At 40.9% G+C, this 25,527-nt stretch overlaps 1 long non-coding RNA gene and 1 gene segment (V, D, J or C); one reads left to right on the top strand and one right to left on the bottom strand.

The window, feature by feature from the left end:
• Positions 1–6,996: 6,996 nt before the first annotated feature.
• Positions 6,997–24,201, top strand: LOC148149523 (Ig heavy chain C region-like). The segment is given in 7 exon segments: positions 6,997–7,145; positions 7,274–7,592; positions 8,805–8,845; positions 17,295–17,600; positions 20,699–21,004; positions 22,971–23,279; positions 23,752–24,201. Coding segments are annotated over 7 exon segments (1,722 nt in total).
• Positions 9,451–17,369, bottom strand: LOC148149524 (uncharacterized). Of its 2 annotated transcripts, none has more exons than XR_015758000.1 (3): positions 17,269–17,369; positions 11,904–12,068; positions 9,451–9,720 (listed from the first exon to the last, which is right to left on the bottom strand). It is a non-coding gene; the product is annotated as an uncharacterized LOC148149524 (long non-coding RNA). The 2 variants fall into 2 exon arrangements; XR_015758001.1 differs by lacking the exon at positions 9,451–9,720 and adding an exon at positions 10,442–11,040.
• Positions 24,202–25,527: the final 1,326 nt, after the last annotated feature.

The raw sequence follows: 25,527 nt of genomic DNA, 5'->3' as shown, positions 1-25,527 counted from the left end.
CGACATGCACCTTGTCATGTCTTTGATCTTGTACTACTTGTTACTCTCTCTTCAGATTTAACGTTCCCAGTTTTTGATTCTGTCTTCTGTATCCATCACCTTCCCAGCCGAATACATTCTGTTTGATCTGTTTCCTAAATTTTGATCAACTAAACAAATAATACAGTTTTGTGCAGACAGGTATGTTGGTGTGTCAGATTAACAGAATCAATATATGGAGAGATCACCTTGCCTATATCTAACTCTGACCGACATTGAATTCAAATAAACCACAGCACCGTATGGTTTCAAACTTTGCAAATCCTCTCTCTTTGAAAGAGCGTGTTCTAACGGTTAATTATTTTCCTGATTATTTTAGAAACTATGACTAAAAATCCCTATTTTTAACAAAGTTTCAAATATTATTAAAAGTTGCAGCCCTGGCATTTCCTACAGTGAGCTTTGTGTTATTTAAATGTTCTGGTCAAAATGTACTTCAAGCAGAAGACTTAAACATTGGTTTCTCCGAGTCCCCAGCCATTGCCCTTACAGTTCCATAATAACTGCAAGCTATTGATAAGCCCCAGAATGAACAGAATGTCCAGGCCCTGTACACATCCAAGCGCCATGATGTAGGCCTCGAAGCCCTCCGTTTCTTCCTGTCACTCCAACCCAAGCAGTACATGCTCAACCTCAACTACATTTCCTTTCAATCCTCCCACTTCCTCCAAACCAAAGGGGGAGCCATGGACACCTGTATGGACCCCAACTATGCCTGCCTCTTCGTCAGATATGTGGAGCAGTCAATCTTCCACAGCTACACAGGTATCATTGCCCACCTTTACCACCGCTACATTGATGACTGTATCAACGCCACCTCATGCTATCACTAGGAGGTTGAACAGTTCATCAACTTTAATAAGACCTTCCACCATGACCTAAACTTCACAGGGACCATCTCGGACACCTCCCTCCCTTTCCTAGACCTCTCCACCTCTATCTCCAGTGACCGACTAAACATTTACTACAAGCCCTCTGACTCCCACAGCTCCCTGGACTGCACTCATCCCACCCGACCTCCTGTAAAAATGCCATCCCTTATTGTCAATTCCTCTGCCTCCACTGCACCTGCTCCCAGGAGGACCAGTTCCACCATAAAACATCCCAGATAACCTCCTTTGTCAAAGACTGCAATTTCTCCTCCCACATGGTCAACGATGCCCTTGAACCCCATTCCTCCAATCGCAACAGGGAGCCCTCCTGGTCCTCAACTTCCACCGCACCAACCTTGCATACATCATATCATCCTCCGCTGCTTCCACCACCTGTAAACAGACCCCATCACTCGGGTATAATTCCCTCCCTACCCCTATCTGCATTCCGGAGACACCATTCCCTCCGCCACTCCCTCGTCAGGTCCATGCCCCTCCACCAGCCCACTCCCCACCCCTGTCACCTTCCCATGCCACCACAGGAAGTGCAAAACTTGCGCCCACACCTCCCCCCTCACCTCCGACAAGGCCCCCAAATGATCCTTCCACATCCCACAGGAACTTATCTATACTTCCACAAATGTCATCCACTGTGTCTGTTCCACCTGATGTGGTCTCCTTTACATCAGGGAGACAGGACACTAACTTGCAGATCATTTCAGAGAACATCTCTGGGAAACCCGTGCCAACCAACCTCACGGCCCCGTGGCTGAACACTTTAACTCCCTCTCCCACTCCACCAAGAACAGCCGATCATATTCCTGTTCAATTCCAACGAATAAATACAAAATAACCGAGCTGGAATTTGGGATGATATTAACAGGATTTATTTCGATCTAAGCATGAACAGATTATTTTGACATAACAGGTGGAGAGATTCACTTCCTGAAAAAGCAGCTCAAGTGCTATAAGCTGGCACCAAACCGAATTTGGTCAATACTGAGGCAAAAATACAGCATACAGTCTTGAGTGAAATAAATAAAGAAACTATCTTAACCCCGGAACAAGATAGAGTGTATTAAATATGAACAAAGACACAAGTATTTTAGGATGTAATAGAAAAGTAATTTATAGTATATTGAAATGCAAACAGAGATGTGAATTTGTGTCTCTACATTCTTCCTAGCTAAATTAATCATTTCAGAAATGCTTTTGTTAATTTTCATGTATCACTCGTCGGTCCATTCCACGAAACTTGCTAGGTCCTTGTTAAATTCTGAACCATCAGGCGATGGTTCACAGTGGTTGCGAGTTTCATGTTACAGCAAATTGTGATGTTGTCCACTGTATGTCAATGTCTTAGTTAGAAATTTAAAGCAATCACAGCTCCAAACATTTACAAAATATCACTATGGATCTTCCTGGAATCCAAAAAAAAGTCCTTTTGAGCAATGATTTCTAAAATTTGCTCCCATATCTGTTGTGAAGGACATTTTCAAATAACTTGAAATGCAAATGGTTCACATCAGTCGGAATACAGTAACATATCATGTGTTAACCCACACAAAAAAAAATCAAGCAAGTTTGTTGTCACGAGTTGTTCTAAGCAAATCTATGATGGACTGTTTTATCAAACAAAATCATTTCCAATGTTGTGAGGGCTCGTCTATCTTCTGTGCAGTGGTCTGAATTTTGAGTCTGAATGCAGATGAAACTGGCTGCTCTGGGTAAAAGTACAGTTTGTGCCTTTCACATTGTTAATGTATATTGCTGACTTTAGTTGAATAAAGTGATGTTGTCCCAGGCATCGTCTGGCACCATTAATTAGACCATTAATCTCCACATCGCTAGCCGGAGAGTCAGGTGGAGTTTATTGATATCATTGAACCGAAGGCTTGGAATATTTCCGGTATGAATCATGTGAGTTAGAGCCTCTGAACGAGACAAAGTAGGAAAGATGAATTTAGAGGAGTAGCAAGTTTTCACGACAGAGAGAGATCACTTCGCCCATCGCACCTGTATCACGTGAAGACAGAGCCTTCCAGCCAACACCCACTTTATAGCATGTTGTCCATAACCCTGCAGGTGATAGCACTATAAATATTCGGGAACATTCTGTACGGTCTAATCCATTATCAACATAGATATGATCACCAATGCTGTAGGTCCTGGCTTATGGGGAAAAAGTAGGGGCAGAACTGTATCAATATTCAAACAGGTGGTGAAGCCCTGAGGCGCCCATTTCTAAACGTTGTTTCTGAGGACATTTTGACAATTTTTGACTTAATATCATTGTAAACTTACATGAAAAAAATGCAGACATGTTCCCCAGAAATGCTGACAGCAACATACTTTTACTCAGCCAAGATCAGCAAATGAATTAAGAAAGTTTTTAAAAATCTTTCTTTTAACTGATTATTGACAACACGGATTTCACAAAGTGAAAAGTACAGAAGGGAAGGGTGGAGGGGTGGGTGTGGACGATGTTCACTTGTGAGAAACAAAGCTCACACACTTCAATAGTTTCAGTCCGAGACAAAATCTGAATCAGTAGTGCTCTTTATTTTACTCTTGCAAGAGGGTGTGATGTCCACTGTCGACAAGGCAGGGACACACACACTGAATTCAACTAATACACAATATTTATGTAATTTGGTTTCTTTTTTTTATCCCATTGCTCTTCCCGTTTACATCTTCCACTTCCGTAAGACCAGCACCCATTACTCCTGTTTATCATCTTGCCTTATCCGGCCTTGTCTGTGACAAAATGCTTATTTCTGGCCTCACAAGTCCGTTTGACCTCATCCCGCTGTGGGTCATTTTTAGGCATATCCTTTCATCACCATTATCTACTCCCTCCATCTGTGCCTTCCCCTACCATACTGATCCTTATGACCCTTTTAATTGGGGTTTGTTCCAGTGTTTCTGTAAAAGTGGGAAACAGATGTTTATACCCACTGTTTATACAGGCGTATCTAGCATAACTCGCTCCCCTCGCAGCATCTTATCTATTCGTCTGTAATATTTAACCATTGTTTTGCAGTCACGTTTCATTCTTGCATACAATTTTAGCTAATACAAAACAATTATGTATTTCCTCCACATAGTTTCCATTCTTGTTGGCTCAGCTCTTGGCTGAAACAATTACACACTGGTGTGAGTTTGTTTACTTTGTATAAGTAATTATAATTGCAGAAGTAACACTACTTTACCTATATCCCACACACTGTTCCCTGATGTCTGGTTGCATTTGTGAGCAACAGGTGAACCTGCGAACCAGATTCAGGATGGGACTGCAGGTATTTCAGCAGATATTGTGTAAATGGAATTCTCCCATAAATCAGCAATGACATGAACATTTATTTTTTATGGTGCTTGAAGCCAAATAAAATTGAACAATTTGGTGGGACAAGTTCCTTTCATTTCTTTGAACTAGTATCAAGGGACACTGTCTGTGGACCTGGGGTGGCAGGAGGATCTTTAACAGCAGAATGTGAGGGAACAAAGTTACCGCTGGAAATCCAGATAGACTGGAACTTGTTCCACTGGACGGTGAGAGTTCGGCGGCTGGGGGGGGGGGGTGACCTCATATAAGTTTATAAAGCCGTGAGTGGAAAGGTGAATGGTTCTAATTGACATGATTCATACTGGGAATGTACGAAGCTTTCGTTTAAAAAATATCACATATCAATAAGTGATATATCACATATCAATAAAGTAACACACGGACTGTTACTTTAATACGATTGATGTGAACCACTTGCATTTCAAAAGTTATTTGAAAACGAACATTGCATTAGATACGCGAATAAATTTTACAAATCATTGATCAAAGGGGACAATCTTTTTTGGACTCAAGGAAGATCCATAATGATATTTTGTAAATGTTTGGAGCTGGGATTGTTTTCAATTTTTGACCCAGACATTGGCGCATTTTCGCTATGGTGGGGGATTTCAACAATAGGGAACATGTTTTTACAATGAGAGGAGAAAATTTTAAAAAAGATATCAGAGACAACCTTTTACACAGAGAATGGTTTGTGTGTGGGATGATCTGGTCGTGGATACTTACAACCTTTAGAAGACATTTGGATAAGTATATGACTATCAAATGTTTGGAAGGATATGGGCCAAGTACACACAGGTGGGATTAGTTTAGTTTGGGATTATGACTGGCATGGACTGGTTGGACCGAAGGGTCTGTTTCCATGCTGTATCACTCCATGACTCTATGACTATTTATCAATTTTTCTCAATATTAAACAGTGCTGTAGTGATCCTTGAATGAACTGTTGATGTTAAGGTTGTATCTGAGACTCTGCGAATATTTCCTTCAGTGAGAGGAGTGACTAGTTCTCCAAGTTACATAACTGAAAAATAAACTTTTCTCCAGCATTGTTGCTGAGTCGTATTGTTTCTGCGGAGGCGGTGGTTATAGTTTGCAGTTGGCTTTCCACCAACTGGTCAACAGTGAGACAAAATATCTTTGATCCACTGCAGAAACTCCATCTGCTTCCAGTAAATGAAACTGGGAACTCAAGGACCTTTTCTGCAGTCAGCTTAATTGCTGCCAACTATTGTATCTGGCCGATTAAAGGGAAAATGAATCAACTAAAGTCCAACCAAACAAGCTATATTTTCCCATTTACTCACAATGGACACATTTCCCTTGGCATTTATTCTTTAAAAAGGAAAGTCCCTGAATACAGCATTCACTGTATGACTATCAGAAAACAGGACATTGAATGCAGTGACGTTCTGGTTAGTTCAGCCTGTTTACTGAGTATCTTTAAAGCTCCTGAATATGAAGTTAATGGATCCAAAATCCCACATTGCAGTAACATTTGTTATCATCTCAAAGTAAATTAACAAAATTGAACTGGTTCAAACTCACATCACTTGTTACACCATTCTCTGATTCATGCATCTCATTAAAACTGAGTGAGCCCTTTATACATGGTTAACACTGGTGTAGTGTAACAGCGAATATTTGCTGACTTTTATGAGTTAACTGCCCTGTCAGAGTTATCAGTGAGCAGAGAAATGTACTGTTTATAACCTACATTCGTGGTAATTATTACTGTAATACACTCTAATTTAACCAAACACTCCTGATGTACCCAGATTGTTACATGCAATGGTTTAGACGTTGAGGATTTAAAAAACAACTTATGGACTGTCTTGTTCTAGTTCATTAGATGCTCTTTCAAAAGTTTACCTCGGTGTTATGTATCACTGCGGACTCACATTTTGTTTCTCAGGCACACAGCTTTCCTTTACTGTGCATTTTAGTGTCGGAGCAATTTGAAAAAAAAAAGATGCAGGGAGAGACATTCTGCAATGTAAGGGGGTGCTTCTAATCTCCGGGTCCAAACTGTTTAGTGACATACACTCACATTCTGAACATAATCACTTTAGACATGCTCCATATTAGGTTGCCGAAACTGAATTTAGAAACGCAGATTAGAAATGATATGTTATTTGGTAATGTGAGAGAGACTTTGAGTGACAGCAAATAAAGTCATTCATTTTATTGGCTAATAATATTATTAAAGTTCTTTTTAGCTTTATCTGCTTGTGGTGGAATGTAGGATTAAAGGGAGTTAACTTCTAATTGAATATTCTTAATATAATCACTTTGGACACGCTCTGTTGCCTAAATTGAATTCTGAAATGTTTCATATGAATTACATGTTATTTTGTAGTGCGTCAGAGACTTGCAGTATCCAGGGAAGAAAAACTCAACTGTTTTATTGGCTGGTAATATGTTTGAACTTTAACTTTAGTTTTATCTGCTTGTGAATGAATGTAGAAATAAAGGGAGCTAACTTCCAGTTGAATTTGTTTTTTTAAAACAAAATACATGCAACTATCATGTGAAACAGACCTGAAGCTACTCAAATTTACTTCCAAAGAAGCTATTCAGCAAAACCACTATCCCAAGATGTGTATGTGTCCATGTTTAAGCAGAACCTCATGTAAATACATGATCCCATGTGTTCGGGCTGTCCAAGCTGATACCAGGATCCAGTCTGAGCCTCCAGCAGGAAACCAACAGGCGGAAGCTGTAAGCCTGCCCCTTCCGATGGCCATATAAATCCTGGGCACTAGACCGTATTTTAACACTCCTGGGTCGGCTTTGTTTAGAAAGATCTTGACAGAACCGCTTCCCACAAGTTATCAGAATGACTGTGTCGACACTTTTTCTCAGTCTGTTACTGACTTTCTTATCATGTGAGTGTTTTTTGTTCAAGTCTCTCTTTGTGACTGTCTCAATGTTAGTCTACCGCAGGAATGTAAAACACTCAGCCATCATGTCATCAGCATTAATGCTCACGGTTTATTTGTTTTCTTTTTTAAAGGTGTTCAGTCGGAGATTGTTTTGACCCAGCCAGAGGCAGAGACTGGCCGTCCCGCAGGCAGCCTGAAACTGACCTGTAAAACCAGCGGGTTCGATCTTAGCAGCAGCTACATGAGCTGGGTCCGACAGGTTCCCGGACAGGGTCTGGAGTGGCTGCTGTACTACTATAGTTCATCCAACAATAACTATGCACCAGCGATTAAGGGTCGATTTACTGCGTCCAAAGACACTTCAAACAACATTTTCGCGTTGGACATGGGGAACCTGAAGATCGAAGACACCGCCATCTATTACTGTGCAAGAGACCACAGCGAGAGGAACCAGGGCTGGACCCATTCAAAAACAGCTCGAGGGAACATTTTGTCAATTCCACCATAAACTGACGGTCAGTATGAGTTTTAAATGCAATTATACCAACTGCAATCTGAAGCAGACCTCAGGCTGCCTCTTACAAAACTATCAAAGAGGAAATGTACCATTTAAACTAGCAAACTGGTGACACAATGGGACAATGTTTTGGGCATGTCATATGTACTGCTAACACTTCCATCAATTAAATGCTCGGACAAAATGTTAGTTTTAATATATCTGACAGCTCAGGAAATCACTGCTAATTGTTATGTCAACTATGGCATTCATTCTAAACATGATCAGTACTAAATGGCTCTTTTAAATGAAAACTGAGACCTGGAGTAAAGAACAGAGAATGAGTGTACTGGTCTACATCATTGTGATACTACAGTGGGTCACAGTGTTGTGCACAGCGACATCCTCATACAATAACCACTAACAAGTGTTTATCTCAAATTGGTGATTTCTACCAAGGCAGGAGCGAGAAATAATGTGAGATGCAAGTTAAACGCAATCCAGTAGTGCTAGTTTGTACAAATGTATAATTTGTTTCTACCTTCTTCATGTTGATTGTCAAGTTAAATACAGACCAAACCTGGAAAAGTATTCCAAGCTTTCAAAATACAATGGATCATAAAAGCTGGAATAATGCACCGAATCATTTTTAGAGGAGTCTGAATCACTGCTTTCTAGGAAGTGAAGAAATTCTCTGCATTTTACAGTTTACAGTCTGTCATAGTATTTGACACAACGTGTCTCACAGTGATACAACTGGGGTGACACTGCAATTATGATCAATACAAAAACCTATTCAGCCTCCATTGTTTGAAACTAGTCAGTGATTACTTCTACAAACCGTCTTAACCTTCAGTGCAGTATTAGTTCTGTGCGGTTTTATGCCAGTATCACTGTTTAATTTGTAGATGTGTTGGGTAATTATTGATAGACCAGTTTTGGATTTTGAGAATCAGCTCATGTGTTACTCTGTGAAGTATAAAACAGTATTAAAATTTATTAAGAATGATCAGAATTCACTAGCGCAATTATGTGATGAAGATTTATCGTGACTTTATTTTGCCTGTGGTTCTGAAAATTTAAAATGATGGTAGATTTTTGATTTGTTTTATGCAGAGCTAGTTATTGTGTGACCCAGCCCAGAGGATGTAACACTGTGACTATCTTGATTACTGGGGCCAGGGGACCATGGTGACAGTGACTTCAGGTAAGACCCTTGAACTTTCTTAGTGACTTTTTAAAAACTTTCTATTCATGTGACTAATTTCTGAATTAAATGAAACTCAGATTCTGTGCTGAGTTTGGTTTGGTTCGGATTGATTTTTGTTCAGACTGATTACAGACTTCAGTTAAGGCTCAGCAAATAGTTACAATGGGGATGATGGAGTCAGTTACTCGGTGTATCTCTTTTTTTATCAGATGGGCATTCTGTGTGGCTGGGTTACTTGAAACACCTAATGTCTCTTAATCAGTCAGCTATAAATAATGTTTAATGTTAGTAACACCCTGACTGTGAGTTTTATTATCAACAACAAACGTTAAGAATTCAAAGATGTTCGAGATATTACCAAACATGATTAAAATATGCTAAAATATCATTATTCATTTCTTTAATACATGTTCTTACCATGATTCTATTTTCACATTTAATTTGATAATTTTGTTGATGACAAGCAGGTTAGAAAGTGTCATAAAACTTTCTTGCGGTGCTGTATTTCATTCTGTTGATTAGATTCTGAGTTTGTTTTACTTGATTCTGTTGAATTGATTTGATTGGATTTTGGCTTTGCTTTAGTTGATTCGGTTGAACTGTGTTGATTAGATTCTGACTTTGTTTTTCCTTGATTCTGTTGAATTGAGTTGATTGGATTCTTATTCAGTTTGTGAAATTGATCTGCATTTTCCTGCTTTCTGTAACTGGTGTTTTCTTTCTGGTGAGGAGATTGTCTCTCTGGATACCTTTTCATTACCAATATTTGTGAAGTTCTTTTGTTTTTCATGAATCATTTCTGCATTTATTAAACTTATATGACACATTTTTCTCTGCTTGATTGAAAACATTTGTAACGGTCTGAAAAACAACTTAAGGCAGAAACCCGGAAGTGTGAGAAATGAAAAAAAAAACGAGTTTTTAATGCATTGACTTTTTTAAAAAAAAAAAATTCAGTTCTAATTGTAAGCTTATAGTGTTAGGTTAAAGGGGTAAATGTAAGGGTATGGGTGAGTTGCGCTTCGGCGGGTCGGTGTGGACTTGTTGGGCCGAAGGGCCTGTTTCCACATTGTAAGTAATCTAATCTAATCTAACTGAATTTTGTTTTGAGTAGCCTCATTCAAAATAAAGTTTGGGACGAAAATCTGAAACTACAGAATTGATCAGATTATGTAATTGATACTAACTTAAAATTATAATGTAGTAATATTTGTCCATTCAGTAATTTTGTTTTGACCATGAAGTGATTAATCAATATATGCCTTCAACCGCTCTACTGTGCGCTGCACAGGATTGTCACGATCAAGAAGGGTGTGCAGGTTGGAAATAAGTTGAACTGTTGCCAGAAACGTTACAGCTTTAAGTGTTAAGTCCCCTCACAAACAAGGTTGCTGTTATGACTTGTTATTTCTATTCAATTTAATCATTAGTTTGCTGGATTCTGAGCAGTTTTGTTAGACTTCAATGTGTTTTTTTTGTGAGGTTACATCATGTTCTTGGTTCTGTTGAAACTGTTTGCAGAGCTAGTTCTGCTACAAACACACCGTGTTGTGATCTGGTGATCGTTGATCTGTTGAGGAGGGACTGTGCTTGGGTAACATTAAATGTGTTATATTTGGGAAACCGTTTCTGGTTTCTACATTGTTTTTGCAATGTTAACACGGTTGGTGACAGTGAACCGCTCCAGGTTCCTCATTCAATGCATTCAGCATGCGAGGTGAAATATCATAAAGCCTATTATTAAGTGAAAGACAAATCGCAAATGTTTTAGAAATGAAGGGAAAACAGATACCTTCACATTTATTTTGATAATTTTGTTGATGACAAGCAGGTTAGAAAGTGTCATAAAACTTTCTTGCAGTGCTGTATTTCATTCTGTTGATTAGATTCTGAGTTTGTTTTACTTGATTCTGTTGAATTGATTTGATTGGATTTTGGCTTTGCTTTAGTTGATTCAGTTGAACTGTGTTGATTAGATTCTGACTTTGTTTTTACTTGGTTTTGTTGAATTGTGTTGATTGGTTTTTGAAATTGTTTTATTTGATTCTGTTGAATGGAATTGGTTGGATTCTGATTATGTTTCATTCAAATCTGTTGTTTTGAGTTGATTGGATTCTGTTTTTTTCCCTTGATTCTGTTGAATTGAGTTGATTGAATTCTTATTCAGTTTGTGAAATTGATCTGCATTTTTACTTAAAATAAATAATTAAGGATTAATCTAATCCATGCTTTACAATCCAAATTCAGAACTCAACTATCTAGTTCAATCACAAGGTCTGTCTTTAAACAGTTTGCAAGTCATAGAGAAATATAAATAGAATTTCAAAAGTCTAATGTTCGAATAGTTCTTGCTCTTGAGCAAAAATGCCATGTCTGTGTTATAATTGATCAAGAAACACCTTTCAATTCCGCTGTACACTACATACATATTTTTCTGACTGGAAAAGATCATTGGCAAAGACCATTTGGAAATTCTGCTCAATTCTATGAAGAACAGGTCAGTTTCACTGCTTTGATCAGTTTCACATGTAACTTGAGTTAATTAATTGTTATGTCCCTGATTAAACTGGATTTGCAGGATAAAAATAAAACATTAACTGAATTATTTAATCTGCACAGTGCTTTAGGTGTTGCCAATCTGTGCATTTTAAATAAATAGTTACATTTTACAACAAAATATCAACTGAAGAGTCATTCTTTAGGAAACAACTGCTATAGTAAATTATGTGACCAAGGCCAAATTTCGAATTACTTAAAATAATCCACCCATGAACTCGCAGGGCAGCATGGTGGCTCAGTGGTTGGCACTGCTGCCTCACAATGCCAGGGTCCCAAATTCGATTCCACCCTCGGGTGACTGCCTGTGTGGAGTTTGCACATTCTCCCTGTGTCTGTGTGGGTTTCCTTCGGGCACTCTGGTTTCCTACCACAGTCCAAAAGTTGTGCATGTCAGGTGAAATTTAGCACAGCCATAGTGTTCAGTGATGTGAAGGTTAGGGTGCATTAGTCGGAGTAAATATAAATTAGGGGGAATGGGTCTGGATGGGCTACTTACTGTTCAGACGGTCAGTGTGGAATTGTTGGGCCAAATGGCCTATTTCCATATTGTAGGAACTCTATTCTTAAAATCATGGGAGTGCTTGCTGCAAACGCAGAGAATTCATTTTACATCGATGTGTTCAGACGTATGCAGAGTTCACAAATTTGCAGAAGACATGAACTAGAGGGTAACAGAGCACATTGTTTATTCAGACACTGAAAATAGAGTAATATTTATTTTAATTTATATACTTGACCGATTTATTGCAATGTAGCGATCGGAAGGAATCTGCTCACATTGTCACACTTAACTAATCATTTAGATTAGATTTCCTGCAGTATGTATCGGGCCATTTGGCCCAACAAGTACACACCGACCCTCTGAAGAGTAACCCAGCCAGACCCATTCCCCTACTCTATATTTACCCCTGACTAATGCACCTAACACTATGGACGATATAACATGTGCATGCACATCTTTGGATTGTGGAAGGAAATCCACACAGACACAGGGGACATTGTGTAAACTCCACATAGGCAGTCACCTGAGGCTGGAACCGAGCCTGGGTACCTGGATCTGTGAGGCAGCAGTGCCCACATTTACTTAGACAACCGCTAAAGTGGGCAACTCCAGACAGAAGCATGCTTTCAATTCATACCTTTTTAAACATTTTCGTTCATTAAAAGCAGTTAACAAAGAAAATGACCTTGCCCTAATTCCTTCAACAGAAATGCTTTCCACACTGGAATGCAGTATTGACTTTATGCAGTGCATGCAAAATCTCCACAATTCGAGGAACGTTTTAAGAATATGTAAAAATAATTTAGAGAATTATCCATTTCCTCCGGATATGGGCTTTAATTGGCGATATTTCCCACCTCAATAATTTTGTTAAATACAATGACTTATTAAGTTTATTAACTCAGTGGTTATTTATGTTCTTGTGAACGCATTCTCGTTCACATTTATCCACTAGTTAGTTCCTCTGATGAATGTTCAGTTACAGTGAATATATTTGACGTGAGGAGTTGAGCAATGTATCCTCTAGGATTAAGTCTGTTGTACAGTTTGTTTCAGTGCTATCTCTGACTAACTTGTCAACGGTCCTGACCATTTGTAAATTGTCCAGTTCGGATACCTGAATCTCAGACAGTTCAATTTCATCTCGTGCTTCAAAACCACTTTTATCTGCCAGAAATACAATATTCAAGGGCTCATGCCCGAAACGTCGATTCTCCTGCTCCTTGGATGCTGTCTGACCTGCTGCGCTTTTCCAGCAACACATTTTCAGCAGTTGCTAAAAATGAGGGAAGCTTCATTCCTATTATATGATTAAGACATAGCTCTGTTCATTCAGTGAAAACACAGTCAAATCACACAAAAAGAAACCATGATTCGGAGATGCCGGTGTTGGACTGGGGTGTACAAAGTTAAAAATCACACAACACCAGGTTATATTCCAACAGGTTTAATTGGAAGCACACTAGCTTTCGGAGCGACGCTCCTTCATCAGATGATAGTGGAGAGTCGCTCCGAAAGCTTGATTGCTTCCAATTAAACCTGTTGGACTATAACCTGGTGTTGCATGATTTTTAAAAAAGGAAACCATGTCACCTTGTGTAGACACACAAGTGCCTCAAATAATTTTCAATTCTTCCAGTGGTTGTTTGAATCTCTAGACAGGTGTGGAAGTATTAGGCTTTTTATCTCGCCTTGAGAAACCAGTTGTCATCAGTCTATTTGAATTGCTGAAGTTTGAGTGGCATTAGCGCATTCAAAGCGCTGTTAGGAAGTGAGTCCCATGGCTGTGATTGAGGAAGAGGAAACGGGCAGGGAAATAGTTGAGAGTCTGATTTGGAGGAAAGCTTTACATGCATGCGCGCCCTTATCCTCAAGGATCACAATTTTGGAACATGCTGCCGAAGGGACATGTCAGCATGCAAAATGGAAGCTGAAGAAGGCACCTCGGCCCCTCTGGAATGCTATTCCATTCATGGGATCATCATTAATCTTCCCAACACACCGATAGCATTGAACCTGATTGTTTACTGTTCAGAGCTGGAAATGTGTTGCTGGAAAAGCGCAGCAGGTCAGGCAGCATCCAGAGAACAGGAGAATCGACGTTTCGGGAATAAGCCCTTCTTCAGGAAATGTCGATTCTCCTGTTCCCTGGATGCTGCCTGACCTGCTGCGCTTTTCCAGCAACACATTTCCAGCTCTGATCTCCAGCATCTGCAGACCTCACTTTCTCCTGTTTTACTGTTCAGCAAAAGCATGGTGAACCTTTGGAATTCTCCACCACAGAAATTCATAGATTCAAGACTCATAGATTTTTGAAAGCGTTGCCTCAAGTACCTAGTGTGTTGAAGGTGTTTGGCACATGTACCTTCATTGGTCAGAGCACTGAGTGCAGGAGTTAGGGCTTCATGTTGTAACTGTCCAAAACATTGGAATGAACTGCCAGAGGAAGTGGTAAATGCAGAGATAGATCCAACGTTTAGAAGTTATTTGAACAGCTACAGGAACTGGATGGATCTGGATGGATATGGGCCAAAGGCAGGCAGGTGGAATTAGTTTTCTTTGGGAACTCTGGTCAGCATGGATGAGCTGGACCAAAGGAACTGTTTCTGTGCTGTACGACATAATGATGCACTGACATTATGGTGGAGTAGGCTCAAAGTTGGAAGGTGGTGAGCAAGTGAGGGGCTAGATTGGGCATGTGGGAGAGTTTGGGCTGGTAGGCTGTGAGGTGTTGGCTGGCTGCTGGGTAGGCATGCATGCACTCTGTCTGGCAAGGTGGCATCAAGGTAAATGGTAATGGTCACAGGATAATTTGGTCGAAATGTGCTTGGTAGGTGAGGGGTAGTTTGAGCTGAAATGCAGGAGCTCTGTCTTTGCCAGGCTGGTTTATGGAGAGGTGGACAGGATGCCAGGCTGGTTAGTGTAGAGGTGGGCAGAGTGCCAGGATGTTTCGGGGGTGGAAGGTCACTGTAATGAAGTGACAGGTTGATGTGTTGGTCAAAATGCAAAGCTCGGAGTCTGGCAAAATGGTAGGTGGTAAAGCACAGATGGGAAAGGAGCTAGGATGCAATGTGCACAGGTTGACTTGGGTAAGATGAGAGGTCAGTGATCAAGGGCTGAGGTCATGTCTTGGGTAGTGGACTTTTGTCAGAGGTTGTGAAAATGATGGTGCCAGGTCCAGTCAGGGCCAGATTCACCATGGGCCAGGTGCAGGGCGGCAGGAGTGTAAATGACTGAAAGGAATTGAGATTATATGTCCATCTGGAATATAGAACATAGAACATTACAGTGCAGTACAAGCCCTTCAGCCCTCGATGTTGCGCTGACCTGTGGAACCAATCTGAAGCCTATCTATCCTACACTATTCCATTTTCATCCATATGTTTATCCAATGACCTTTTAAATGCCCTTAAAGTTGGCGAGTGTACTATTGTTGCAGGCAGGGCATTCCATGGCCCTATTACTCTCTGAGTAAAGAAACAACCTCTGACATTTGTCATCTATGTCCTCTCCTGCTAGCCATCACTATTCAAGGAAAAAGACTTTCACTGTCCACCCTCTGTTTTTCTTTTATGTCTCAACTAAGTCACCTCTCAACCTTCTTCTCTCAAACAAAAACAGCCTCAAGACCCTCATCTTTTCCTCGTTAAACCTTCCTGCCATACCAAACTACATCCTGGTAAAGCTCCTCTGAACTCTTCCAAAGCTTCCACATTCTTTCTATAATGTGGTGACCAGAACTGTACACAATACTCCCAAGTGCGGCCACACCAGAGTTTTGTACAGCTGCAGCCTAACCTCGTGGTTCTGAAACTCAGTCCCTCTATCGATGAAAGCCAACACAAAGTATGCCTTCTAAACAACTCTATCAAACTGGCTGGCAACTTTTAGGGATCTATGTACATGGACACCGAGATCTCTCTGCTCAGCTACACTTCCGATATGGATTGCCTTGGATGTGTTTCGTGTGATAGGGGTTGTGTGTTCCAGGCATGAATGGGTGTATAGCAGGGTAGGGTTTCTCAATGTGAGTGGAAATTTAGGTCTAGACAGAATAAGTGCAGTGGTTAGTCTGAAAGATGAGGTTTGGTGGTGAACTGTGTATCAGGTTGATATTTATTAAAGTTTAACATTACTTGTTCATTTCTCAAATCATAATTACATAAATACTCAGCTGTAATACTCCAAAGTCTCTGAACCTTAATGGTCCTCCATTTTTCAGAGGCCTCCAGAATTCAGATAATTGTAAATTAGATGTTTCAACTTCCAGACAATTGGCATGAGTTCAGCCGTGACAGCCATCCTCCTAGTCCCAGTGCTCAGCTCCTGCCTGTGCGGCTGCTGCAGTGACCTCCCTCCCAGAGAGAACATTCTGCCTTGCATTGATAAGTGAGGAAGGCTCATTGGACCTGATTTCCAAGTATGGGGACGGCAAACACGAGGGGACACAACTTTAAAGTGAGGGGAGATAGGTATAAGATAGATGTCAGAGGTAATTTCTTTACTCCGAGAGTAGTAAGGGTATGGAATGCTTTGCCTGCAACGGTAGTAGATTCGCCAAGTTTCAGTACATTTGAGTCGTCATTGGACAGGCATGTGGACGTACATGGAATAGTGTAGGTGGGATGGGCTTCAGATTAATATGACAGGGCAGCGCAACATCGAGGGCCGAAGGGCCTATACTGCGCTGTAATGTTCTATGTTCTATGATTCACTCTGATTTCTCTCCGGGGGTACTGCCAGCTGTTGGGTATTCCCAGCAGCACGGTACCTAGTGCGGGTTCCATTCCAGCCTCGGGTGACTGTCTGTGTGGAGTTGGCACTTTCTCCCCATGTCTGTGTGCGTTTCCTCCCACAGTCCAAAGATGTGCAAGTTGGGGCAATTGCAAATGTTGTGTTCAGTGATTGGGAGTTTAGGTGCATTAGTCAGGGTTAACTGTAGCATAATAGGGTAGGGGAATGGGTCTGGATGCGTTACTTTTCAGAGGGTGGGTGTGGACTTGTTGGGCCAAATGGCCTGTTTGCACACACTGTAGAATTTCGATGAATCTGCATTTCCTTGGTTTGTATTTTGTGAAATGTCTCTGCTCTTCACAGCAATCCAGTGAAAGTGTCAGTTGGTGAGATCTTCAAACAGTTACTGGGGTGGGATCAGGATGTTGTTCTTCTGAAATTATATGGCAATGGTCAAGGTCGAGGGCATGTTTCTAAAGAGGGAACCAATGATCATGATCAGCAACTGGTAGGAACCAAAAATAAATCCCAGTTATGCTGTAGACTCAGCGGGAGCATACTGGCAAACGTTTACAGCTGAGGATACATTTGAGTAACTGGTAAGGTCAAATGAACAGAAACTAACATGCTCAATTGGTCATTCTATTGTAGAGACACCATCTCCCCCCACACTTTATGGCCTGGTCTCCTCCTGTCAGGAGCACAACACCGGTTCTGCGATCTTTGGTTGTTTGGCGATGGACTATTCCCCTGACGTCACCAAGGTAACCTGGAAGAAAGGAGGGGAGCTAATCACGACTGGATTGAAGACTTATCCATCAGTGAGAAACAAGAAGGGAACCTACACCCTGAGCAGCCAGTTAACCCTGCCCGAGTCAGCAGTAGGTTGCCCCAGCAAAATCTACTGTGAGGTTCAACACAGCGGGTCACACAAGAGCAAAGAAATGCCATGTCCAGGTACGTGTTGTGGAAACTGAGATAAACAGAGCATCTGGGATTAATATGAATAAGGCATTATTAATAACCATTTTCACAGAATCACCTTATACAGCACAGGAAAAAAGGCCCTTTGATCCATCCAGTTCACGCCTATCAATAACAGCCACCTAACTATTCCAGTCTCATGTGTCAGCACATGATCCATTGCCTTGTGTGACTTGCCCTTGCAAGGATGCATCTCAATACTTCATACTTATTATGAGGGGCTCAGTTTCTACATGACTTATAGGTGCTGAGCTCCAGGCTAACACCACCCTCTGTTTGATTTTGTTTTCCCCTGAGATCCACTTGGAACCTCCTGGCCTTACCTTCACCCTGTGCCCCTGAGGCATTGATCTCTCCATCAAGGGGAAAGGTTTCATCCAGTTTACCCTGTCTTTGCCTAAAATAATTCTAGACATCATGATAATCTTCTCCCTAATTCTCCTCTGCTCCAAGGAAAACCCCTGTCTATCTAATCTAGTTTCATAACTAAAACCCTCCAACCCAGGCAAGATCCTGGCAAATCTCATCAATACTGCCTTCAGTGTAATCACATTCCTTCGATTACATGCACACAACGCTTCAGTATGGCCTAACCAGTGTTCTATTAAGTTCCAGTATCATCTCCCTACTCTTCATTGACAATGTCTCGGATAATAAAAGCAAATATCCTCCCACCTTCTTAGCCTCTTTATCCAGACGACACAGTACTATAGGGGATCTTTGGGTACGTACACCAAAGATCCTCAGTCCTTTCCAGGGTTCCACTATTCAAAACGTCATACCTCACAGATTCGTCTGCCGAATTACATCACCTTACATTTATCCAGAATAATTTCCATTTGCAACTTCTCTTCACAAACAGCTAACCCTTTTATATCCTCCTGCATTCTAAAGCCATTATGCTCATGACTTAACAACATGACAGTTTTCATTTCATCTGTGAATTCACTGGTTAATCCTCCTAAATTTGAGTCTCAATCATTGGTATGTAAGAGAAATAGCAAGGAAATCAACACCAATCCCTACAGAACACCAGGAGAGATAGATTTCCAGTCACGCAGACCCCCGATGACTATTATCCCCTGCTCCCATCACTCAGCCAGTTCTAGATCCAATCTGTCAAATGAACTCGGATCCCATTGGCTCTGATTATTGCTATTATCTGGACATCGAGTTATCTCTCTGAAAACTGCTATCAAATTGTCACACATGACTTCCTCTCAATAAAACCATGCTGAAAATTGTAGATTTATCTTCCAAATGAAGACTAATTTCACTTCTCAATAGTTTCCCTACCACTGAGACTAGCTTGACAGATCTGTGTTTTCATTATTTATCCCTTCCTTCGTCCTGCATAACAGTGCAATGTTGGCTGATCTACACTCACTTGGCACAACTGCTGTGGCCAGACAGGAATTCTAAATTATTGTCAGCAACCCAACTATTTCATCCTTTGCATCGCTCAACCGCTTGGTATACTTTTCATCTGCCCTGGAAATATAACCACTTTTCATTCAGCAAGACAACACAGAACACCACATCATGTGTCCTAATTTCTGAAAACTACATCACAACACCCCTCCATGATTTCGGTCCCCACATTGTCCCTCTTACTAGTGAACACTGACACAACACATTCGTTTTGACCACAACCTAATCCTCCGGCTCCACTCCAATAATAACACTTAATGGGCATTACTGTTTCCCGAATAATTCTTTTATTATGAATGAGCCTGTAACTTTTAAAAATATTTCCCTTTATTTTGACTGCTATTATTTTCTCATGGTCCCTTTTGCTCTTCTAATTCCTTTGTCTTTCAAACTCCCCCTTGTACTCCATACTAATTTCTATTGTTTTGAGATTTCAGTGTAGACCGGAAGCCTCCCTTGTTTCTTTTTATCTCATCCTCCATGCCCTTTGGTGTCCAGAGCCCGCTGCATTCTTGGTCCCACACAGTGGCTTCCTGGGAAATGACCTCCCTGTGATTTTCCTATCTCTTTCTTAAATGTGTCACACTTGCTCTGACTCGGATTTACCAATAAGTGTCAGCTTCCAGTACACTCTGGTCAAGTCATTACCTCTTCTTACTAAAATTGTCCTTCCCCTTTTCAGAACTTTGGGCCAATTTCTATTCCTTTGCAGTACAATCTGAAATCCAACTGATTTACGATCACTGTCTGCAAAGTGCTCCACCATTGATGTTTTACCCACTAGGTCGACTTCACTCCCTAAGGTTAAGTTCAGGTTCACACCTCTCTTGCAAGGTCTGGATTCAAATTCTCTGTATTAAACACATACTTTGTTAAAATATTCTCCTGGGGGCATTTTCAGAATTGTGTTCCCTCTAAATTTTTGACAAAGTGAATATCCAAGCCTATGCTGAGGAAGTTCAAAACCTCTTTTCTCATTCCCCTATTTAATTTCCACGTCTCTGAAATTTGCCCATGTATTTGCACTTGGTCTTTTGGACCGAAAGTAAGGTATATCGTGCTCTCCCAGTAGTTATTTTTGCTGTATTTTGGTTTTGAAGTACTGTCCATTTGCCTTTGTTCAAGGAGGTATCCATGATTTCATTTCTCTTTACCGCCTAAAATACTCTTGTCAGAATTGCGACAGAAGCAACATTCTGTACCGCACATCCCCGCCCCCACCCTTTTCCATCTTTCCCTGTCTCACCTGAAGGCACTAAATCCTGGAATATTGAATAGCCACTCCTGCCCGGCTCTCAATATGTCTCCGTGATAACAACCGTATCATTTCCTCATTTATGCCGGTAATTCATCTGCCTTGTTCATCATACTCTGTCATTAAAACGAATACCATCCAACGTTGCTATCTCCCTTCTGATTTAACCGGCCTATAGTTTCTATGCCTCCTGGACTCCCTTGCTGCGTCCTATAATTTTAGCCTTTCACATTGTCCTTCTGTGTGGATCCCAGCTTCTCCAGCAATCTGCACAATTATGATTCTTGTATCCATTAACCACAAGAAACCTTGCTATATGAGGACTGATTGTATTTGTTCTGAAATTCGTCAGATAATTTATGCGATGTATTTCCTAAACATCTAGGTATTCTCCAACCAACTCTTCTCCTAACTGTGAGCTCCAGTGAAGAAATCGCAAGCAGCAAGTTTGCAACCGTCGTCTGTTCAATCATCGATTTCCATCCGAAGTCAATCTCCGTGAGTTGGTTGAAAAATGGCCGACCCTTGGATTCTGGCTTCTTCACGTCTCCCGTGTGTGAGGCGAACGGGAACTTCTCGGTGATGAGTCGGCTGATGGTCCCTTCTGGTGAATGGTTCAACAGCGCGGTCTATACCTGCCAGGTCACTCATGGAGAGAACATTCAAAGTAAAAACATCACCGCACTCCAGGGTAAGAGACACACACTGAGAGAGCTACAAATCACTCTGAACTCTGATGTGAATCAAACACAATAATTTATCAGGCGTAGTAAACAGCACGGTACAGCTTCTCATTTCCCAACATGCCACGTATTTCATATTAGTTTGAGTGTTACATTAGCATTGCTCATAATTCAGCATTTTGGCAAGACAGAAAAGCATGTTTCCTCTCTGTTGAAGATAGATATATAGACAGTGAGCTTTGTTAAATAGTTTGTTGCCTCACCATGCTGGGAGAGGTATTCAGAGTGCTGAATCCTTGCCTGGTAGCCGCTTCAAGGATAAGTTAGGGAGTGGAGGGGGATATTGGATAGATATCTGATTGAAACATAGAAAATACTGAGAGACTGAGGTCGAGTGAACGTGGAATAGATGTTTTGACTAGTAGGCGAGACTAGGACCCAAGGACACAGTCTCAGGGTCAAAGGGGCACCGTTTAGAACTGAGATGGGGAGGAATTTCTTCAGCCAGAGGGTGATGAGTCTGTGGAACTTATTGCTGCAGAGGGCTGTGGAGGCCCGGCCATTGTGTGTACTCAAGCCAGAGATAGATCTGCTCTTGTTTAGTACGGGGAGAAGGCAGGAGAATGGCTTTAGCCCGAAAGATCGATTTTCCTGCTCATCGGATGCTGCCTGACCTGCTGTGATTTTCCAGCATCATTCTGATCTAAACTCTGGATTGGCCGAACAGCCTTATTCTGATCCTCTATCTTATGATGTTGGGGTCTCAAAATGACGTGGTTAAAATATGCAGTGATCCTTACTTGAAAATAAATCAAAATGCGTTCAATGCTTCATCCCCTGCTCAGGAATGACCTGTTGGCCTTGGACATTGTACGACATCGATTTTTATCTGGTACTGAGCTCTTTAACTTCATTTATGGGATCAGACCACAGACCAAGTGGGTATCACATTTGATGAACTGGGATAAATGTGATCTCACTGAGCTTCTTTAAGATGCTCTCTGTAATTAGTGGATGAGGCAGGAGAATAAATTCTGGTGGGAATGCTACAATAGCGATGAATGAACGAGGAACTCGAGACAGGCTGATTTAGCCTGGTTTGGAGTGGTGATGTTTACACAGTGAGTAGTGGATGTCTATAAAATTAGTGTACATTTCCATCGCGTTTGTAGATTAATTTAAAACGCTTTTGTTTTTTTTTTCTCCCCTGCTCTATGAAGAAATTAAAAACTGCAGCTTGGTAAATAAAGTGAAAGTACAGACCAGGTCTGAACTAACTGAATGGAGGGAAAGACTTAAGGAGATGGGGGTCCTTCTCGATATCCAATGCTGTACTCAATGTCTTGTTTTCAGATCTACTCCAAACTCAGCTCACGAGGAACAATGACATAAATTAGAGAATGACATCACACCAATAGCGCAAAGTATTTTTGATCACATTAAATATGATGAACAGAATTTCCATGGCTGTTCACCGCTCCCGTAACACTTTAGAACTCTGCAAAGAGAACAATAATTATTTATTACAATTTGTCCAAAATTTGGGATGTGATTTGGCAGTCAGCGTGACCAGCAGCACTTGCACCTAAAGGTTATGAACATGGAAATGAACTCATTATATTCAGATTACTCTTGTCACAAGTATCAATAGATGGTCTTAAGTGAGAGACAAACTCCGAAAGAAAGATAATTCCATGGGTTACATGATGGTATCTTCGATTATTTTACTTTTTTCACAGGTTTCACTTGTTACAAAGCCAGTGTTCTTTCGGAATAATGACACAGGGTATGTTATAGGTAATCACAAATGCTTTCACAGATCAAAATACATCAACAATAGTAAGCATCGTTTCAACAATAGTTGGAGTTGCCATTTTGAAGGTGGTGTCTTCACCCTGTGAAGGAGTAATCTGAAGACTGGGTGTTTGTATCAGAAAGGGGCATTTTTCATTGACTTTGATTTTTGTTTCATAGAAGATACCGAGTGCCACCCTAACACCGTTAAAATCCTCCCACCGCCAGTAGAACAAGTCTTACTGGAGGCGACGGTGACGTTAACCTGCGTTGTGTCCAATCTTCCTTCTGGAGTCAACGTGACCTGGAAACAAGAAAAGAAGCCTCTGAAATCAGAGATTGCTGAGCAGCCTGGACAGAATCCCGACAGCGTGATCAGCAAATTAGACATTTCTACTGAAGCCTGGCTGAGTGGCGTTACTTTTGAATGTGTGGTGTACCATCAGAATCTGCCAACTCCGCTGAGAGACTCCATCCACAAGGAGAAAGGTGAGCGGTGAGATTAAAACACAAAGCATCCCATGTGTCATCCAGATCCAGTTACATCAATGGCAGGCTTTGATTGGTAATGAACAAACACCATTGGGGGCATTAATGATGCATCTGAAGGCAGGATAGCTAAGTAGCTGATTCAGAAAAAGATGGACCAAAGGATATTGTATTCTGATTAAGTCAGATATAGTGGGAAGAAGCCTGGGTTGTGACCTCACCATCAGCAATGACAGTTGGACAGAATGCCCTTGTTGTGGGCTGGAAACATGGAGGCAACTTTCACATTAAACTTTCCTTTTTTTACTGAACAAAGTGTTTTCTAAAGGAGCAGACTGAACCATACTGCTCCTTTAGAAAACGAAACTGAATAAATCCCAAATTAAAAATGGCTTATCTTAATATTTAGTGAAATTGTGATATTGGTTCAGGATGTTTTGGTTGATTTATGTTTGTCTCCAATATTCTGCAGTGATTAATCCGCTGGAGCCATCAGTGTCGGTCCTCCTGCCACCAACAGAAGAAATCTCCGCTCAGAGGTTTCTCTCCCTCACCTGTTTAGTGAGAGGTTTCTCCCCCCGAGAGATCTTCGTCAAATGGACAAACAATGACAAGCCGGTGAATCCCAGTAACTACAAGAACACTGAGGTGATGGCGGAGAGCGACAACACCTCCTTCTTCATCTACAGCCTGTTATCCATTACAGCGGAGGAGTGGGCCAGCGGTGCTTCTTACTCCTGTGTGGTGGGACATGAAGCGATTCCATTGAAGATCATCAACAGAACAGTCGATAAATCCAGCGGTAAACCGAGTTTCGTAAACATTTCACTTGCACTGATGGACACTGTTAATTCATGTCAATAAAAATCTCAAAGTTGCATTTAATAATTCAACAAAAGTAATAAAGGTTTTTTTTCCTCCAGTTGAGTTAAATATTGAATTAATTGTTTCTCACTCTGACTTACATTCCATCTGTGTAGTTAAAGTGGATTATTAACAGGTGTAGGACGAGTGTCTTGTGCAGTTAATGTTCTCCGCTCAGATACACCCTTGGTCAGAGACAGAGTAAAGCTCACTCATTGCAGGATTCCGCCAAGTACCTTATCCATCCTAAATCCCTCTGTGACAAAATCTGACAATGTCCATTTTATGTCAAGGGTAGAGTTCTTGATTCCCCCGATTGGACATTTTTACAAAATTCATGTCAGTTTTAAACTGACACATTGCACCAATTGGAAATGTTAATTTAAGATACTTTAAAATTAAATTTGATTGGAACATGCCAATCGTAAAGGGTGCAGAACAGTTTGAATGTAACCTTTGTTTCTGGGGATCTTCCAGGGATCTTGCGCCAGCGCATGAGTTGACAGAATGTATCCTCACTTTCACACCAAAGAGAATCGACAGATAAGTTGTCGTGGAGCAGAGGGGAGCGGAACGTTGAATGGTCTGTCCTCTTGCTCCGTGTGCACAGTTTTCATGGTAGATGTCCTCTGTAATGTAACCCAGTTATGAACAGGAACAGTCAGCTTCTTGCTTACTGTCCAAAGATTTAACATTTCCATGCAAAACAATACCTTTGAAGCATGTTGGACACGCTTGGCTCTGTTAACAAATGATTAACATTGATTCCCATAATCCAAAACTGGCGTCAGCATAGTCCCGGTTTGAATTCCATAGTTTTGTCTCAGTTTTCTGGAGCACATGGGATCAATTCTGGTATTCGAATACCTGATTACAGTTTGTTTCATATATAGAACACAAGTAGAAATTTTCTAATAAACATATTCAGAAATGTTATCTCTGGGGCAATGGGGATTTGAACTCACACCTTTTCTCTCAGAGACAGAAATTCTATCACTGCAACAGAAAGCTGCTCATAAAACGCTTATCTCTCCACGACAATTGGAAATGTTTCCTGCAACACCAAGGTCAAACCTAATTATAAGCAATCCATTAAAATTAGAACAATAAATTAGAATAATAAAAATTGCAGTCTGGTATAAGAACAGATGCAGAGAGATGATCGCAAATACACACGCAATGACACATATACGGGCTCTCACCTAAAGACACATATTTATGTGCACACTCAAATGTGCATATAGATAAGATGTCACACACACATACTCGCACAGAGCCACACATGCAAGTGATACTTGAACACTCACCTAAGCTCATACAAAACCTCACATACACCGAAAGAAAATCATTTGCACAAATGAACAGGGGTACTCACACAGAACCA

The sequence above is a fragment of the Chiloscyllium plagiosum genome, unplaced genomic scaffold, assembly GCF_037043375.1.
Source record: "Chiloscyllium plagiosum isolate Xiang-an unplaced genomic scaffold, Cpla_swu_hap1 HiC_scaffold_8, whole genome shotgun sequence".
Taxonomy (NCBI): Eukaryota; Metazoa; Chordata; class Chondrichthyes; order Orectolobiformes; family Hemiscylliidae; genus Chiloscyllium; species Chiloscyllium plagiosum.
The sequence above is the reverse complement of the archived record's forward strand: the minus strand, read 5'-3'. Positions and strand labels throughout refer to the sequence as shown.